Source organism: Pelobates fuscus, chromosome 6, assembly GCF_036172605.1.
Source record: "Pelobates fuscus isolate aPelFus1 chromosome 6, aPelFus1.pri, whole genome shotgun sequence".
Lineage (NCBI taxonomy): Eukaryota > Metazoa > Chordata > Amphibia > Anura > Pelobatidae > Pelobates > Pelobates fuscus.
This window is the reverse complement of record NC_086322.1, coordinates 237,616,623-237,637,005: the sequence shown is the minus strand read 5'-3', so window position 1 is coordinate 237,637,005 and position 20,383 is coordinate 237,616,623. Positions and strand designations below refer to the sequence as shown.

Below are 20,383 nucleotides of genomic sequence, written 5' to 3'. Positions count from 1 at the left end.
CCACCCACCGCTCAGGGGTGGGGGCCGAGGGGGGGCTTTTTTTTTTTTTTCAACAGTGAGCAGCCGTTTAATAGACATGTTTAATAGACATGCCCCTACTAGCTGGGTCACATGCTGCACTGGCCAATCACAGCCATGCCATTAGTAGGCATGGCTGTGATGGCTTCTAAGGGCACACAAGTCAAACGCTTGTGGATTGGTTGCCCTGCAGCCTTTCAAAACGCATCATTAAATCGCTGAACACCGAACTCCAACCCAAACATACAGTGATATGTCCGTGTTCAGGTCCGGGGTTCAAAAAACAATGTTCGGTACGCACTCATTGGCAGATGTAGATAATTATCACATTGTGATCAAGGCTTATACATCTGCTTTCTTTCATATCATGCAATCCATATCCATAGTCTTTTACCATATATTTCAGGAATATGTAGAAATTATAAAAAGTGCACAGCCCAAAAATACATTTACAAACAGAAATAGTTTCATGCTGAAGCACTACACATAGAAACATACACATGGATCAACAAACATTAATTATATATGCATGCTCAGATGGCTGTGTATATGTGTTCTTGCGTGTGTTTGTGTATGTGTGCGATCGTGTAACTTATGTATGTTGGTTACATAGATACCTGCAATGCCCTATTGTTTGTAATGTCCAACTGATACACGGACATGAATATGGTTTTAACTATTTTTTTTAAAAAACAGAGTTAATTCAATGTAGTGGCAAAACTAATGCTGGTTGCGTCGGTACCCAATGGATGGGGAGGACACATCAGGTGTTTCTCACACTTAGAGCCACCCATTGCCAATTTCCAATCTGGGGCATGGTTGGGCTCCAAAGCCCTTGGACAGCACAGAGGACTAGGACCTTGTCAGATCATCAGTTCAACTTCAGTGCTAGGAGGAAGTTCAGGTGAATTCCTTCCAGCTAACAGAGAGCCACTTGGAAATAGAGAGGAGGATGTAGAGAGGAGGGAGAACTGACAGCCTGAAACAGCATTTGATTCCAATAAACCTTAGCCAGCACTGGACCCCAGGGAAGCCATCATCCTGCAACCAAAAGGTATGGAAACAGGATGGTTGCTAGTAAAAACTGCAATTTTACTCACCGTAAATTCCTTTTTCCTTAATATGGTGGCAGTACAATAGGGATGTACTCTTCGGGACAAGCATCTGAAATAAATAATTAACATAAAATGTTCCTCCCCTTACCAGGTATAAGAGACCCCACCAGCCCTAGGACCTCAGTACGTACCAAGAACACCACAGTGAATCCATAGAACACAAAAATTAAATATATACATAAAGGGAGGGATTGCTGTACTGCCACCATATTAAGGAAAAAGGAATTTACGGTGAGTAAAATTGCAGTTTTTCCTGACATATGGTGGCAGTACAATAGGGATATATCGAGATCCCAGACTAAGGGCGGGAATTTAGGCAATAACAGCTTGTAACACCTTGTGCCTAAAATCAGCGTCAGAGGCAGAGAATACGTCTAGTCTGTAATGTTTGACAAAAGTGTTGAAAGAAGACCAGGTAGCCGCTTTGCATATATCTTCCGGAGAGGCACACGCTTTTTCAGCCCAAGAGGCAGCCATGGCTCTAGTAGAATGTGCTTTCAAGGAGACCGGCAGAGGTAGATTCGAGGAAGAATAAGCCATTTTTATAGTATCCACCAGCCATCTTGCCAAAGTGGCCTTGGAGGCAATTTGGCCTTTACATTTTCCAAAGAAATTCACGAATAGATGATCAGTCATCCTATATGCAGAGGAGCGGTCTAAGTAGATTTTCAGAGACCTACCCACATCTAGTTGGCTCCAATCAAATTCCCAATCTGGCTTAAATGGACCATTAACCCCTTAAGGACACATGACATGTGTGACATGTCATGATTCCCTTTTATTCCAGAAGTTTGGTCCTTAAGGGGTTAAAGGAAGGAAGAAAAATAGGTTAGTTGATAACCTTGGAGGAGATGACTTCCGGAAGAAAAGACGGCTTAGGGAACATAACCACTTTATCCGGATAAAATTTCGTAAACTCAGGAGATGAAGAAAGGGCCTGGAGTCCCCCTATCCTCTTAGCTGAAGTAATGGCCACTAAAAACACGGTCTTCAGTGACAGATTATTCAACTAAGCTTTTTCCAAAGGTTCAAAAAGGCTGAGTACACAGAGATTTAAAAACCAAAGACAAATCCCAAGAGGGAAAACAGATTTTCTTAGGAGGCTTTACAAGCCTTACCGCTCTAAAAAAATCTCCTAATGAGAGGATTAGAAGCCCAATTTTTTACCAAGAAATGACTGAGAGCGGAAACTGGACTTTGAGGGTGGACAGACTAAAACCTTGAGCAAGACCATCTTGTAAAAAATGAAGGATAGTATCAGTAGAAGGAGAGGATCCTATGCAATGATTAGAAATGCACCAGTGAAGAAATCTCGTCCAAATCTTTAAGTACCGTATATACTCGAGTATAAGCCGACCCGAATATAAGCCGAGGCCCCTAATTTTACCCCCAAAAATTGGGAAAACGTATTGACTCGAGTATAAGACTAGGGTGGGAAATGAAGCAGCTACTGGTAAATTTCTAAATAAAATTAGATCCTAAAAAAATTATATTAACTGAATATTTATTTACAGCGTGTGTATATAATGAATGCAGTGTGTGTGTATGCAGTGTGTATGAGTGCAGTGTGTATATAATGAATGGAGTGCAGTGTGTGTATATGAGTGCAGTGTGTGTATAATGAATGCAGTGCAGTGTGTGTATGAGTGCAGTGTGTGTATGAATGCAGTGTATGTATGAGTGCAGTGTGTATGTATGAGTGCAGTGTGTGTATATGAGTGCAGTGTGTGTATATGAGTGCAGTGTGTGTGTATGAATGCAGTGTGTGTATGAATGCAGTGTGTGTATGAATGCAGTGTGTGTGTGTGTGTGTATGAATGCAGTGTGTGTGTGTGTGTGTGTATGAATGCAGTGTGTGTGTGTGTATGAATGCAGTGTGTGTGTGTGTATGAATGCAGTGTGTGTGTGTGTGTATGAATGCAGTGTGTGTGTGTGTGTATGAATGCAGTGTGTGTGTGTGTGTGTGTGTATGAATGCAGTGTGTGTGTATGAATGCAGTGTGTGTGTATGAATGCAGTGTGTGTGTGTGTGTCTGTGTGTATGAATGCAGTGTGTGTGTATGAATGCAGTGTGTGTATGAGTGCAGTGTGTGTATGAGTGCAGTGTGTGTATGAGTGCAGTGTGTGTATGAGTGCAGTGTGTGTATGAGTGCAGTGTGTGTATGAGTGCAGTGTGTATATAATGAATGATGAGTGCAGTGTGTGTGTATGAGTGCAGTGTGTATGCAGTGTGTGTATAATGAATGCAGTGTGTATGAATGCAGTGTGTATATAATGAATGCAGTGCAGTGTGTGTATGTGTGAGTGCAGTGTGTATGAATGCAGTGTGTATATAATGAATGCAGTGCAGTGTGTGTATGTGTGAGTGCAGTGTGTGTGTGTGTGTGTGTGTGTGTGTGTGTGTGTGTATGTGTGCAGAGCATTGGTGGGGGTTGGGCATTCTATTAATTATTATTTAATTAGTATCTTAATATTTTTTTTTAGTTTTTTTTTAGGTAATTATTTTTTTATTTTATTATTGATTGTATTATTTTTTTTGTTATTATTATTTTAATATTTTTTTTTATTATTATTTGTTTTATTAATATTTTTCTTTTTCCGTCCCCCCTCCCTGCTTGTTAGCTGGCCAGGGAGGGGGGCTCTCACTCCCTGGTGGTCCAGTGGATGGGCTGTAGGAGGGGGGCTGGCACTGGCAGGAAGCTGTAACTTACCTTCACCGCAGCTCCTGTCAGCTCCCTTCTCTCTCCTCCGTCCGTGCAGCTCCCAGGTCAGCTTCCTCTGCAACTCTCGCGGCCGCGCGGAGCGTTGCCACGGTAACCCGTGGCAACGCTCTGACCCCGCGGCTCTCGCGAGAGTTGCAGAGGAAGCTGACCTGGGAGCTGCACGGACGGAGGAGAGAGAAGGGAGCTGACAGGAGCTGCTGTGAAGGTAAGTTACAGCTCTGCCAGCCCCCCTCTCCCCCCAGTCTGTATTATGGCAATGAAAATTGCCATAATACAGACACTCACTCGAGTATAAGACGAGTGGGAGTTTTTCAGCACAAAAAATGTGCTGAAAAACTCGTCTTATACTCGAGTATATACGGTATATAGAAGAGGTAGAGCTCCTGGTAGAATTTAATAGTAACTGAAACCTATCTTCAATACCCCTATTATGCAGAATTAGCCTTGCAGCAGCCAAGCTGTCAACTTGAACATGTTCAAAACTCCCACCGGTATTCCCTCGTTTTCCAGAAGATCCGGTGTTACCGGAAGAATCCAGTACGTTAAAGCCATTTTCTTCAAAACCGAGAACCACCTAAATGTGTGACCTTGTGTCCTATGTATAGCCCTGTTTATGAATAGATTTCCAGATAATGGTTTGTACTGGCCCCAAATATATTTGTATAATGTTATCATATCCCCTCTCAGGCGCCGTTTTTCCAAACTGAAGAGATTTAAATTTTTTAACCTTTCTTCATAACTAAAATGCTCCATTCCTTTTATCAATTTTGTAGCTAGTCTCTGCACTTTTTCTAGTGCCATGATATCTTTCTTTAGAACAGGTGCCCAAAATTGCACAGCATATTCAAGGTGTGGTCTTACCAGCGATTTATAAAGAGGCAAAATTATATTTTCATCGAGAATTTATGCCCCTATTTATACATGACAAAACCTTACTGGCCTTAGCAACGGCAGATTGACATTGCATATTGCTACCTAATTTGTTGTCTATAACAATTCCCAAATCCTTCGTGTGTGGATATCCCTAGTTCACTACCATTTAGGGTGTAAATTGCTTGTGCATTCTTAACCCCGAATTGCATAACTTTGCATTTTTCTACGTTAAATTTAATCTGCCATTTTAGTGCCCAGTCCCCCAATCTATCCAAATCCCTCTGCAGCAAGGCAATATCCTGCTCACATTTTATTACTTTACAAAGTTTTGTGTCATCTGCAAACACTGATACATGGCTTTCAATGCCATTTCAAGATCATTTATAAATATGTTAAATAGAAGCGGTCCCAAAACAGAACCCTGAGGGACACCACTTACCACTTTTGTCCAGCTTGAAAATTTACCATTTATGACAACTCGCTGTACTCTATCCTTAAGTCAATGTTCTACCCAAGAACAAGAATATTCATCTAAACCAATTTCTTTTAGTTTGAAGACTAACCTATTGTGAGGAACCGTATCAAATACCTTGGCAAAATCCAAGTAGATCACATCCACTGCAACACCCTGATCTATATTTCTACTTACTTTTTCGTAGAATGCAATTAGGTTAGTTTGACCTGACCTATGATTCACAAAACCATGCTGATTATTGCTAATAACACAGTTCTTCCCAATGAATTAATGAATATTATCCCTTAATAGCCGTTCAAATACTTTCCCAGTCACAGAAGTTAAGCTCACAGGTCTATGATTTCCAGCCAAGGATTTTGAACCCTTTTTAAATATAGGAACAACAGTCTTCTTCCTTCTTTGACCATTGGACAAGAATTTCCCACTGTAAGGGCCTTGATCCGCTCTGGCCCATTTTACTGCCGGGATTGTAGAGGTCAGATGACCCAAAACCTGCATGGCTTTCCTCACCGAACATTCTGACATCCGAAGAAGGTTTTTTATCTAAATCTTTATCTTTTTCCTTTTTTCTCTTGTCAGATGAATCTACAGAGTGTCTGACTTGATAAAAAAAAAAAAAACCTAGAAATAGGATAGACCTTGTTGGGGTAAGGTGTGATTTTTCTAGGTTGATAATCAAACTATGTTCTTCCAGGATTTCTAGTGTATAGGCCACATCTGATTCTAGAGCGCCTCTTGAATCTGCCTTTATCAACCAGTCGTCCAAGTATGGTACTACTGTGATTTCTTGCAACCTTAAAACAGCTGTGACCGGTGTGAGGACCTTTGTAAAAATCCTAGGTGCCGAAGCTAGCCCGAATGGAAGGGCCCTGAATTGGAAATGATGGATAGTTTTCCCTTTCCTTATAGCATACCTTAGGTATTTTCTTGATTTCACATCCATAGGAATATGCAGATAGGCATCCTTTAGATCCAAAGTTGCCATGAAATCTCCTTTCCGAAGGATATGAGTGACAGACACTATAGTCTCCATTCTGAAATGTTGGTAAGGAAAACAGTTTAGGGTTTTTAGATCTAAGATTTGACGAAAAGACATGTCCGGTTTTGGGACTAGGAACAAACGGGAGTATACCCCTTGATAAACTTGGGAAGTTGGAATCCTTTCTACCACACCTTTTCTTACTAGGGAGACAGTGGCAGAAAAAAGGGCTTGGTTTTTTAATTTTGACTGGTAGGAGGAGACAAGGAAACTTGGTCTTGGAACATCTAAGAATTTTATTTGGTATCCTTTTTGCACCAGATTTAAAATCCATGTATTTGTAGTTGTCTCCCTCCATCTGTGAACAAAACCTTGCAACCTCCCGCCCACTCTGATGGCGTCAGAAACGTTTGTTTCTGTCAGACTTATTGTCTTTTTGTGGTTCAAATCTTGGATTTCTCCTTTGTTGACGAAAAAACCTTTTTTTTTCTTGAAATCTCTTACGGTGTTTGAATTGAAAATTTCTATATCTGGGTTTCCAGGTATATTTTCTGTCTTGAGGCAAGGCCTTCTTGGTTTCCGACATCTGTCGGATTAACTCTTCCAGAGGAGAACCAAACAACTTTTTCTTCTCCAAGGGAAGTTCACATAATGCAGATTTTGATGCAGTGTCTGCTGTCCAGGCCTTAAGCCACAGTGCCCTTCGGGCTACAGATGTCAAACCCATGACACAAGCCGAAAGCTTAATAACCACCGTGACAATATCCATAAGGTACTCATTAGACAACCTTAAATTTTGGAACAGGAGCGACAGGCCTTTGTCTTGGTTATCACCCAGACCTTCTTCCAAAGTATTAAGCCAAAGATTCTGAGCTCTCACCACTGAAGCCCTGGCTAATGCTGCTTTAGCCTGAAAACCTGCAGCCTGATAAGCCCTTCTGCTGGAAGTTTCAGCCCTCTTATCTATAGGGTCTTTAAGACCAGAAACTTCCCCAATAGGTAAGGTAGTTTTTTTAGATAATTGAGCCACTTGTACATCAACTACCGGTAGATCTTCCCATTTATCTTCCTCCTGCATTTTAACAATGCTTTTAAAATGTCTGGAGATAAAAGCCCTTTTCTCTGGGTTCTTCCATTCTCTGAAAATTAAAGCCAGCATTTTTTGTGGGACTGGAAGTGCTTTACTCTTGGCTTTGTCTACCGTTTCATCAGCAAGGATCACATTAACCTCTTTAATACATTTTCTCAACTCATCATGAGGAAACCCCACCTCAGTATCAGAAGAGTCACTAGAGGATTCTGAATATGAAAAAGAACATTCCCCAGAAGAGAGTTCTGAACTAGACGGTGTTCTCTTCCTTTTAGACTTTTGTTTAGTAGCTTTTATAGGAGAAGTGTGAGCCGGTACTTTTAAAGACTCAAAAGTCTGGGCCAAATTATCCTGAAACCAAGACAAAAAGGATTTCATCTCTTGCTGCTTGGATTTTTCTAGCGTCAAAGAAGAGCAAATATTACAGACTTTCCTTTTAAAACCATCTGGTAAAGGAGTGGAGCATTCACTACAACAGAGATGTTTAGTTTTGGAACTGGCTTTTTTTAGAAGCAGGAGTAGGTACTTTGTCTTTATCCATATTGTCAGTAGAAACAGGACTAGACATATCTGCAATACATAATCAAATAAACCATATTTGTAGTTTAAACAATAAAAACAGAGAGTTTTAAAGATTAGAAACCTAAAGAATTATACCTCTAAAACCTCTGATCCGTGTGGGGGGGCTGGTGACACGGTAGACCTTTACTGCCCAGCATCCATGATGACAGTAAGATCTGCACAGTATAAATAGGCAGATCCTTTGAAATCTGGCACCATTTCGGGGAGTTCAGACCGCGCGTGCGCAATAGCTCGGTCGGATCGGAACTCCGGTGGAACGCATAACCACCCGGGCGTGCATTCCACCGCTCTGCGCATGCGTCTCCAACGGACAGTGATTTTCTGTCACTAGAGACCGCCTCCCTGCTTTGCCGGTGACTGCACGTGGCATAAATGCAGTCTTACATACCTGCTCCGTAAGTCTGCAGGATGTTTCCTGGCCATTCAGCTCTCCACCCAGGAGGCTATCAGACCGGATCCCCCTGGCAGCAACCCATGTGCCTCACCATCCATATTCCAGATGCCGTCCGTTCCTGTTGGAACAAGAAAGAGAACTGAGGTCCTAGGGCTGGTGGGGTCTCTTATACTTGGTAAGGGGAGGAACTTTTTATGTTAATTATTTATTTCAGATGCTTGTCCCGAGGGAAGAGTACATCCCTATTGTACTGCCACCATGTGTCAGGAAAAATGTAATTATTACTTTATATGTGTGTATCTGTATATCTATTCTGTGGATCTCCCTTCCCTCCTCAATCACACTTTCACCCAGCCTCCACTCCTTCAAAAAATCTTTGAAAACTCACTTCTTCATTAAAGCATATCAATTAAACTGTCAGCAGGTTTCTCATCCCCCACTCCATGACTCCTTTCCTGCAACTGTCAAAAATGACCTACCAAGCACTCAATAAACCATTCTCTAACAAACTATTTAATTCCCCTACTTTAAACCTTTGTGTCACTATACCCCACTCCCTCTAGCATGGAAGCTCATCGAGCAGGGCCATCAACCCCCTCTGTTCCTGTACATCCAGTGGTCTGATCTCAATTATGTGTCTGTTAGTCCACCCATTGTACAGCGCTACGGAATTTGTTGGCGCTATATAAATAAAATAATAATAATGTGTGTATCTGTGTTTCAGTGTTTGTGTATCACATTTTGTGTATTGTTGTTTTATATTCATCTTGTGGGTACCAGTTTGTGCATCTGTGTTTGTGTGCATTCCTACATTCACCATCAAACAAACAAATACTGCTCACAAAAACAACCCTGTAATAATGGGCAAATGGTAGGCAAACTATGACTTCCATAACATTTCTGAACCCCTGATCTGGTCTGGGTGATTTTTGGATATGTTGTTCACCCAGATCAGGGCTATCAGATTTTTTTAATGACAATCTTTCGCAAGAACTTCCCTTTCTGAAGTCTGAAGCATTTCTGAGCAAGACAACACAACTAAAATTCAAAGTTGAGTTGTGATACAGAGGTTAAAGCGACATGAGTGCAGATAAGACAGGTTTGATAGAACATAGACACCAATCTTGCAAAGAGGGTCGTAAATATCTTATGCGAAGATGCAAGGATGAGGGCACTCACTTTAATCCCGTCTCTTTGTAGAGAAAAAATCTCCAAATGAATAGTAATGCCTTGGTGCACCCCGCTGGAACCAATATATAACCAGATATTCAAGCAAGAAAGTGGGCATTCGTAGGTCTTAATTAATTGAAAAAAAAATCTTTGTTTTTTATTCGTGTAGTGTCAACATTTCGGACCTGCTTTTAGATCCTCTCACGAGTTTTGAGAAAGGATCGAAAAGCAGGTCGAAACGTTGACATTACATAAATATAGAAAGGAAAAAGAAAATTCAATTAACGAAGACCTACGAGTGCCCACGTTCTTGCTTGAATATCTGGTTGTATACAGTGTATATATATATATATATATATATATATATATATATATATATATATATATATATATATAAAACCAGATAGAGAGAGAGATGTATGAATGTATTATTTACTTTGATTTAGCACATAAAGTACCAATTTTTATATGCATTTAGGAGTTTTGTATCTTCATTTATGTCAGGATCTACTGATTTACTGAAATGATTTTATGTAAGAATCCCTATTTTTATTGTTGCTTGTTTAATGTTCTAAATACAGACTTAGGTAGGGACCATCTATAAATGATGAGCATACAGGCACTTGAAAATGTAAAAACAAAATCTGGTACTGTTTGAAATGCAAAGTAAGTTTAATAATGTTAATAATATTTAAAGGTTGATGCATATCATGCATATATACAAACGCATTCTTAGCAGGGTGTACAATTGAAATACAAACAGCTATAGAATATAATAAATACTAGTAAATATGTAAAAACAAATAAAAGCATCAGTGCTCCAAGTTATCAATTGTGTGATTTGTTTTCTAATAACCAACACAAAGAAAACAAAGCAGATCTTTGTTTAAAAACCATACATTTTTGTGTAGTTTTGATTTGAGATTGCTTGGTTTGGAAAAATGTTTGTTAGTTAAATTTTCTTATTTTGACACTCAATGCCATATTTCAAAACTAAATTTAATTCTGGATGATAATCCAGCAACATGTAGAAACTGGTTCAAGTTTATTTTAAATGCTAGACTTTCATGGCACTGCTATTGATACACTGTGGTCAAAGAATGGACTTACATCTTAAGCCTGTGGACCTACTCATCAAACTGTGAAATCCATTATAGCTCATTATTTCACTTTAATGGTATTTAATGATCTGTAATTTACATTGTTCTTTAGTGAATAGGACCATGTGAGAGCCACTGATGCATATAATGGGATGATCACAGCATTTTGCAAGGTGACCCCACAGAAGTCTATTGGGACATTAGTGTGTGAGAGGGCCATTATAATTTAAATGAGGGTTATATCTACAGACTCAAGTCAATTTAAGGGGTTTCTTACACGACAAATAGGGTTGCCACCTGGGTTTTGGCTTTTCAGTCTGTGTTTTTCAACAACTACAATGCTTTCACAATTCACTGTCGGTAAAATGGTCGAATACCCTTTCATTGCCAGAGAGGCATTTAATGCTGCTTTGTAATCTTGCAGCTGTCATCATATTTGATAGTCGAACTAAAGCTAGGCATGTCATATCACTTGGAGAAAAGATTAAAACAGACCATTGTTTATATGTTTTATATTGAACTATGTGACCACACATGATGTTTAGTGTGTGTTGTCTAAAGGAAAACATGTACATTTGTATTACTGATGGATGGGTACAAGAATATTCAAACCTCTTCCTTAAATATCTTAGCAGCATGTAACTGGATGAGTTTTGCTTACACTCGGCAACTATGTTTTTCATTGTCTTTCTACACTACTGAGGGGGTGTCCTGTGTCAGGGACAGTCCAGATTTAATTACACTCTTTCACATGGAACTGGATTTTATTCCCTATTATTATAAATTAGCCCTATTTATATCTATAATTCCCCCTATAGGCTAGAAAAAAACAATTCTGAAAGAAGACATGATAATATTACAAACAAATCGTTATTTTACTAGCCTATGTGTCTCATAATAGGAGAATAATTTCTACTAAAAGTATAGTAAATAATTAGAATCTCCATATTCCACAGTCAACGACTGTTTACAAATAAGAGAATACTGGGAACTATTGATTAGAGTGACCTCCCTGTTATCTCTGTTCTATACTTGGTGTGTACTAATAGACAATGCCAATTTCAATGCATTGCACGATTAGATTAGTTATAGCTGATATTTTGTGTTTATACACAGCCTTATCCAGGGTGTTTTACAAAGATTACTGAGGTTACAAGGTCTGCTATAAAAAAAATACATAATCAAATTGGTGGAATAGGCAATGAAATGTAAGCTGATGACCACCTGAAAATCTAGCAACCCTTTAACACATCAAAGAGCAGAGTCCATTTGTAAAATTCTGAATTTAATACATGTATAATTTAATTTATATTTTTGTATTCACAATTTTTGAACGGTGAGAGTTGGATATGAACAATCATTCAATTATATTGGGTCTCGAATTCTTATTATATTTACTATTTCTTAAGCTCAATCTTTTAATCATATAAACATAAGAAAGGCAAAAGTTTATGTTATGCATGTTCACCCAGTTCTGGTATGCATACATTTAAAAACATGTACATTTGGAAACTCAGTGGTGTTATGATCATTTTACATATTGTGATATTTAAAATACTGCTGGTAAAGGAAGACTTTGTGTAAGATTAGGATTAGGGGAAGATTAGATCAAAATTAGGTTAAGGGGATTTAAGCAGCATGTTTAGGAGTTTTGTAATATATTGGGGAGGTTTAGGCATAGGAAGTATTTATGTTTAAGGGGACTTGGGGTTAGGGAAAAACCTCCTCCAAGATACTGTGGATGAAAGTACCTTAGAAATGCAAGGTAACTTAGAAATGCATAGAGAAATTTGGATAAGTAACTAAACTATTAGCTGTGGTAACTTGAGAACGGATTTAGAAAACCGAGACCAAAACAGCAAACCAAGATAAAAGTATGCATTAATTTATTTATTTTTTAAAGTCAGTATTCATGAAACTATACTCACTGTTTAAACCTCCAGTAGTCCAGCATAGTCTTTTCAAACACCACCCCAATAAATACATATTTAACGTAAACATCACAATCAATTATATTTTTGTTTGACCTAATTTTTTATCAATTTGGAAATTATTTATAATGCCTCAAAATTAGCTAGAAAACCAAAACTGGATATAGAAAACCTTCCTGCTACTTCATGAAATATTTTACTACTATGCAATTCATCCATATTCTTGAAATCTTTGCATGCATACATTACCTTTTCTGTATTTGGCCACTACTGCCATACTAGTGGTACTGGTGGTACTTTGTGATGAGAAATGTGTTTCTGACATTATTATCCTGGCTACTCTATCCTGATGCTGTAGTTATTGCAGGACGTACATAATACATTCATTGAATTGTACAAAACTATATATTTTGCCAGGATCAAGTTATTTATACAAATTGTGTTATGCACCTCTCTGACCATATGATTCTAAACATTAGAAATACTATTTGGGGGTAAAAGTTTAAAATAATGAATATATATATATATATATATATATATACACACACACACACACACACACACATATATAAACACCCATACATACATACAGTTGCTGTTTAGTAGATAGGAGAGTGTGCTGGATCTTGTGTATTGTTTCATATATATATATATATATATATATATATATATATATATATATAGTGACAAAAGTACTCCTTTCCCTTGGTACCTTGTCCTGGGATTGGGGTGTTACACACAGTCTTTTCAGGCTTTAGAGACACTTCACACGCTGGATGAGGTAAAAGGACTTGCTCTTTTATTGTGGTTTCCAAAATAAATGCACAGTAAGGTATAAAAGGTAACAAAATATATAAAACAAAATCCTTGCTCTTCTGAGCACTAACTAAACAAAATAATTAGCTAACTGGGTTGGATGGCTTGTCCATTTCCAAACATAAACATAAACATAAACATAAACATAAACATAAACATAAACATAAACATAAACATAAACATAAACAACCTTACTGTTTCAGGGTTTTCAGCTCTCTGTTTCCACTCACAGAAATCAAACACAATCTCTCATCCCTTGGTAGGGGAGTACTTAATAGCACCGGTAATTGGCAATCCTTTTCAGGTGAGTTAAATTAGGATTCAAACTCTGGAACTGGACTTCTCACCTTAGGTTACAAGCAACTTCCAAAATGTGGAGTGGAGCACTGGCCCACCCTACTCTCCAAGTGCTCCACCCCAGGGCCCAAATATACACATATTCAAAGTGCAACATTCATTATAACAACACATTTCCCTGGGGCTAATTACACAAAGTAGGAACCTTGCAAAATCTGGGGAGGTATATAGATTCCCTCCAACACAATTCCTTGCTTTCGGTCACAATATATACATACACACATATATACACACACTCTTCATGAAGTCTTGAACTTGCTCAGCTGCACAGTATAGTCGACGTTTCAGTTTGTCTAGCGAACTTTCTTCAGGACATAGTAGTACTTTACTATGTCCTGAAGAAAGTTCACTAGACGAACTGAAAAGTCAACTATACTGGGTTTTTACCTGAAATAATTTCTGGATACAATTATTCCTTTCATAAGACCTTGAGTGCTGGTTTTATATACAATTGTGTGTGTATATATATATATATATAGATCGTTTTGCATATTATATATGTTGCTGACTGAAACATATTTACTTTTAATAACTTTTAAATGATTGATATATAAATATATATTATACATAATGTCATACTTCTAATAATCTTTTTTTGAAATGATGAGAAGAAATGTAGAGAATGTTAAAAGAAATATATTAACTATCTTAACAGGCTTTTTTCCACAAGAATTGGATATGGTTTGCTGATTTAAAGGTGGCAAGGTTTTAAGGGTAACGTGGTAATACTGATTGACTGAAATACTAGTGGTATCATGAAACACTTCCAAATACAGCTGGCAGGGACTAATATATGTATTATGCTATCAGGTAAAAGTTAACATTTTATAGTAATAAATTCCAAGTGGATGAATTTGCAGGTTTTACATTTTCATCTCTGTCTTGTCACGATTTTTTCATTTTGGTTGTTCTGATTCCTCTGTTATTTCACTCTGTGTTTATCCTGCAGTTTAGAAAACACATGCAATTTTTTACCAACAAATGGTAGTCTTTGAAAACTGAATAATAATAAATTGAACAAAACTGTACAGAATACACGGAGCAAAGTAAAAAAAAAAAATGATGTCTAAAAAGCTTGCAATCTTTGCTGTGACCAGAGTAGGAATAATGTTAGCCATATTTCGCAGGTCAAAGTTTTATCACTTCTAGATAATTTGTTTCCACATATTTGCAAGGGCACAGAGTGGTATTATGTTCAGCGATAACCTCTGTGCTAAAGTGTGCCAAGGCTGCTAATCGTGTAGAAGCTAGGATGTCCTCTGTGTGAGAAAAGACAAGAAGTGCGTTCTGACTTTCATCGTTCTCTCAACACCCCCTTCAGACCTCCCATCCGATTTGTATGTTAATACAGTATCTTTTGGTTTGCAGAGCTCTCAGCTGGGAGAGGCTACACTGGGTAATTTCTTCATCTGTGCTTGGTGATTGGGTTAAAACAAGGGCCAGTGGCTGCAGATAGAGTACAGCTTGTTTACCTCCTACGGGCAGAGATCAGTGGAGCATTAAGCTTTTAATTGAGGTATAAGTGTATCATTTGGAAGGTGAACGAATTGGAGGCCAGTCGCCTCTCCATCAGAGGCAGGATCTGTGTGCGAATGCAGTTGGTCTGATAAATCAGATAGCGATTTCGGCAGACAAGACGACGACAAATAATCAAGGATGCTTTTGGGTAAGTGAACCCAACTTTACTGTTTTTTCTGCATTTCCGGCAATGGGCTAGAGATATGCGTTTTCCCCCCTGCATGCTGTAAAGGTGACGTCTCTTGCATTGTACCTATTGCCGGTCTGGAAATTTAGAAGGTCGGGAAGAGATTGAGAGACGAGACGCGTACAACATTGCACATATTGGCTACCATGAGCACAAAAAAAGCAAAAACCTCAAACTGATATTTAGCTAATGTGTTTGTTCGACAAATGTTGAATGGTTGTTTCTGTTTTATATATGGCAGTTTTTTGAAAAGATGTGTGACCTTGGTGTGTTTGTGGACAACGCGTGGTGTATACATATGTGATGTCTTTGTAAAAAGGCAGAAAGTGAAAGGCATGTTTTGGTAACACTACAATAGAGAGAGAAAGGTTTGCAAGTTATATATCCCTTATATTGTTAAAGAAATACAAAGAAGTAAGATAAATGTATTTGTAGTCATTTGAATAAGGAGACTATAAGGGGTATGTTTTCCTTATATTACTATTAAAAATGAGCGGTTGGTTAATTATTTTTTCAAACATCCACGTATTAGGTGCTGTGATGCTTTTTGAGGTCTTCGTTATAAAGAGGATAAAGGTGACAGACCATAACATAATCTATGGTACAGTATAAGCGTTAGAGGCATGTTTCCCAGATATTTTTTCCAAGCTGTGGGTTAACATATCCGTAATGGTATTTATGACATTCAGAGCATATACCTAATGCGTCAACGAAAAATATGGAAGTTATGTGTGCCATGCATTGTCTTGCTGAAGGTTTGAGATGTCCATGTATATAAATGTATATGTTTTATACTAGTGCAGAAATATGGAGGGTTTTTTTTGTGTTCTATCAGTAACAAACAATCCCAACAAGTATGTGTAGGCTATATCTCCACAAATACAGAGGAGGAATTGTGCGTTCCTAATGATACCATTCAAGGGCAAATAAGGTTTTGTGTTTCTTATTTTTTAAATCTGTTAAAGTAAATTTTCAAATGAATCTGGAAGTGGCTTTTTGTCTTCTTGTCGCTGTTTTTTGAGGTCACTCATTTCCCCCTTGCACAGAAGGTATAATGTTGATATCAGAATCCTATTTAAGAACTGTTTATTTTTTCTGATTAGAGGCCAGTTCTATTTGCAGGCAGATCAATCATAATACACAGCATCAGTCAGGGTCTAGAAAGAAGCAGGGACTAGAAGTGCTTGCAATCTGGTTTTATTCTCTCCCAATAACCACTGTAGACATAAAGTGGCAAGTACAAAATCAGAAGGTGCGCTGCTTGCTATTTTGTAATTTCTTATCTTTTATCGCCATACGCTATATGCAAATGATGCCCTTATTCATATAAATGACACCAGTGAAGAGATTTGCTTGAATGGTCCATAAACTGTCCTTAATTATTGACTTGTTAATGGATAAGCAAGGGTTGGTTTTGTATTGTGTAGTGCATGTATTTGTCACTGCAAGGGTTAATGTGTATAAAAAGGAAGGCCATGAATGTTCGCTTACAAACTGTGACAGTATTGCAATATTATCTTGTTATAATGGGACACATTGTGTATAGAGCAGTTTGTATACTTTCAGATCTATTCTCACTTCAAGAAATATTAAAATTATGGTTTCTCTTATTTGTGATACCTCTGCTTACAAGAATATATAAAAAATAGGGTTCATTCATCGACTTTTATTCAGCTTTTCTTGCTTTTTCTCCTGGCAGGTCTATTTTCCTTCTGTATAATTGGACGAAAACCTTATGTCCTTTAAGATTACTATAAAAAGACAAACAGCTAGGTCATGGTCGAAATGGCGGTTTACTTTGTCAGTGTAGGGGTATGTAAGGTGAACACTCATTTGGGTCCTTACTTTCTTAAAGGAAGTGAACCACTAATTCCTCAATTATAATGAGCTATTGCTGTTATTTGTTTTATTAGTGTGTGTGTGTGTGTTATATATATATACACACAAACACACATACACACATACACACATATATATATATATATATATATATATATATATAAAATGGTGGGATTGTTGTGTCTTGCAGTACATTTTTTTTTTTTTTTGTGTTGGCTACAGACCCAGTGTGAAATCAGCCATTGCATACTATGGCTTCCAAACTAGGCACTGCATATTGCGCCTGAAAGCAGGCAGGGCCAAGTGATCAAATAGCATATTGGTTGTTAATAATATATACAATCTATCTATTAAAAATACATACATTGCAAAGGCTTTAATTGACATTGTATTTATAAATATCATTACTGGTTGTTAATAATAACAACAGAAACGGTATATCTATTAAAATACATAAATTATCAAAGCTCCAATTTCTATTGTAGTCATAATTCTGAAAACATTAACCCTTCTGGAAAATTAGCAAAAAAAATATATATATTATTTTTTTTTTTACTAAGCAAGGAATTCTAGAAAATTGACAAAACACTTGCCCTTGAACATTTCTCCAACTCGTCAATTTTTCCAACTTGTCTATTATGGCCTTAAACTTTCCAATTCTCTATAATTATTAGATTAGTTTAGCAACTTCAATAGGTTTTCATTTATATATAATTGCCAGCATTGGCATAAAAGGTGTGACCTTTCGAATGCTGGAGATTTCAAATGATCAAGTCCCAATTAATTCCATAAACTGTAAGTGCTTTTTGGTGCAGCTGGAATATGGTTTTAAACATTATCTTTGGGATGTTCACATGAAAATCTGTCAGCCTGTTCTATAGTGCTCTAAAGACCTATGTAGTCATCAGTGTTTGAGAATACGATCAGGCATCCCATTAATGTGAAAAGGAATAGAAACGATTTGTAATGGCAGATATTTTCAGACACTAGGGTATGCGCAATCATGTGCATTTTAATAATCATGTACATGTTTCTGAACCAAACATATATGTTTCTCCTGTCTACGCTTGACCAGTTATTTTAATCTATAGTATTGTGTTTCCACAATCACAGTCTTCTTTGAAAGAAGACAAATATTCTGTTGTTACTTGGTTGATGGAAGTCAAATAATCTTAAAAGAATTGGAGACAGTTGCTTTGGTTGCTTTGTCAAATGCAAAGATCAGATGTTCCTCTTAGGCTTCAAGTCTTTACTGGAGCAGAAACTACAGTTTATGTAGCAGCCATCTCTGCAAATGATGTCTGTGCCTGCTCATAGCATAAGAAATTGCCTGTGTTGGCATTAACCCATGAGATACTGGATACAAATACACATCCATTGCCTTTTCCAGCAGCATTCATTGACTTCACAGCTGCACAAATGCATCCGAATCAAGCAACCCCCACCAACACAGGGTTAGGGGAGTGCAGCCCCCCTCTCCTCACTGCAAATCACCTTACTAAATATCACAAGATATTTCAGCATTACTAATAACTGCCCAGCCTCAGGCCACACATTTCCATAAGTCTTCAGAACTATTAATTTGAAAGCTTTTAATTTATGGAAATAAATTGTTTAACCTTTAAAAAAACAACACAATTATATGGATCTTGAAGAAAAATTAGTGTGTTTTTTTCCCAGTTGCAATTACAAAGTGTTATTACTTAAAATATATTACTGGATGAATTGTTTCTAGTTTTAATAAATTCTAATGTTAAACCACAATTTTATGTATTATATTTCATTTTCTCATTATTTATCATTACAAATTGTAGCTATCAGGCATAAGATATTGGTGCATTAATACATTAACATAGGCTACTGAACAGGAAGTCCGCAATTTCTCAATAAGCACTAATCAATAATAATCACAAATCTGCTATAAAATCATATACTGAGATTATAATAGTCTGTTATGTCTCTGAAAGGACTGTTAAATAAGTATGGTCAAAATGGATATTTGTATACCTGCATAAGGAGAGAGACAGCCATATTTACAAGTAAAATTGGAATCCATACGTTTATCTTTTATACACTTTACTGTACTACTTACAAGATAAGAGAAATATGGCAACATTTGAAAAAAAATTCCACGGACACTTTGCAGCACAGCTACCAATTACGGTACTACCTTGAAATTTTACCACACCCACTGACACAAAGCTCCGCCCACTCTGGCCAACCCACATAATTAATCTCTGCCTACTTATCATTACAGGGCCTACTCAATAGAGAGAGAATTACAGGAAATTGAGATGGTGATTTTTAAGGCCAAAGTAGCAGAGTTGGAAAAATTCTCTAATTCAGCTGCACTATTTCAACCTAAAGTTTGAAATTTCCATCTCAATTCCCTGCAATTCTCTCTTTATTGAGTAGACCTTTATGCCCATTGTACAGTGCTACGGAATCTGATGGCGCTCTATAAATAATAAAATAATAATAATAATAATAATAACTCCAAGTTCCCACCAACAGTACCATGCATACTTGGTATGCGTAAGATACCGTATTTTTTGCTCCATAAGACGCACCACACCATAAGACGCACCTAGTTTTTAGAGGAGGAAACCCAGAAAAAAAATATTCTGAACAAACGGTCCCATAGTGTTTCTTACTATGGGAAAGTTTGTTCAGAATATTTTTTTTCTCCCCTCTTCCATAGTGTTCCTTACCACCCACTCCCCTCTCCTGTTCCATAGTGATCTTTAAACCCCCCTCCCCTGTTCCATAGTGACTTTTAACCCCCCCCTTCCTCGGTCCCATAGTGATTTCAACCCCTCCTCCCCTGTCCTATAGTGTTCTTTAACCCCCTCGTCCCCTTGACCAATAGTTTTCTCATCCCATAGTGTTCTCCCCCCCTTCCCATAGTGTTCTCCCTTCCTTCCCATAGTGTTCTCCCCCCCCTCCCCTTGTCCCATAGTATCCCCCTCCCCTTGTCCCATAGTGTCCCCCTCCCCTCGTCCCATAGCGTCCCCCCCTCTCCTTGTCCCATAGTGTCCCCCAATTACTTACATGTAGCGTGGGCCGGTTTCACAGCGCACACCGCGGTACTGGAACTTCAATTTCAGGTTCCGGTTTCCGGCAGGACTGAAAGGAAGTGCGCACACTGAGTGCGCACTTCCTTTCAGTCCCGCCGGAAACCGGAACCTGAAATTGAAGTTCCAGTACCGCGGTGTGC

The 20,383-nt window shown here is 37.9% G+C and overlaps 1 protein-coding gene across 3 annotated transcripts in view; it reads left to right on the top strand.

Annotated features, from left to right (window-relative positions):
* ZNF385C (zinc finger protein 385C) overlaps positions 1–20,383 on the top strand; it is an 845,536-nt gene that overhangs the window by 487,965 nt on the left and 337,188 nt on the right. Inside the window, exon 1 of one of the 3 annotated variants that reach the window (XM_063458901.1) lies at positions 15,202–15,288. The exons of the other annotated variants lie outside the window; for them this stretch is intronic. Coding sequence (XP_063314971.1) covers positions 15,279–15,288 — 10 coding nt within the window. The 5' untranslated portion in view covers positions 15,202–15,278. Of the gene's footprint in view, positions 1–15,201; positions 15,289–20,383 lie in introns of those variants that run through there. 3 annotated transcript variants of the gene reach the window in all.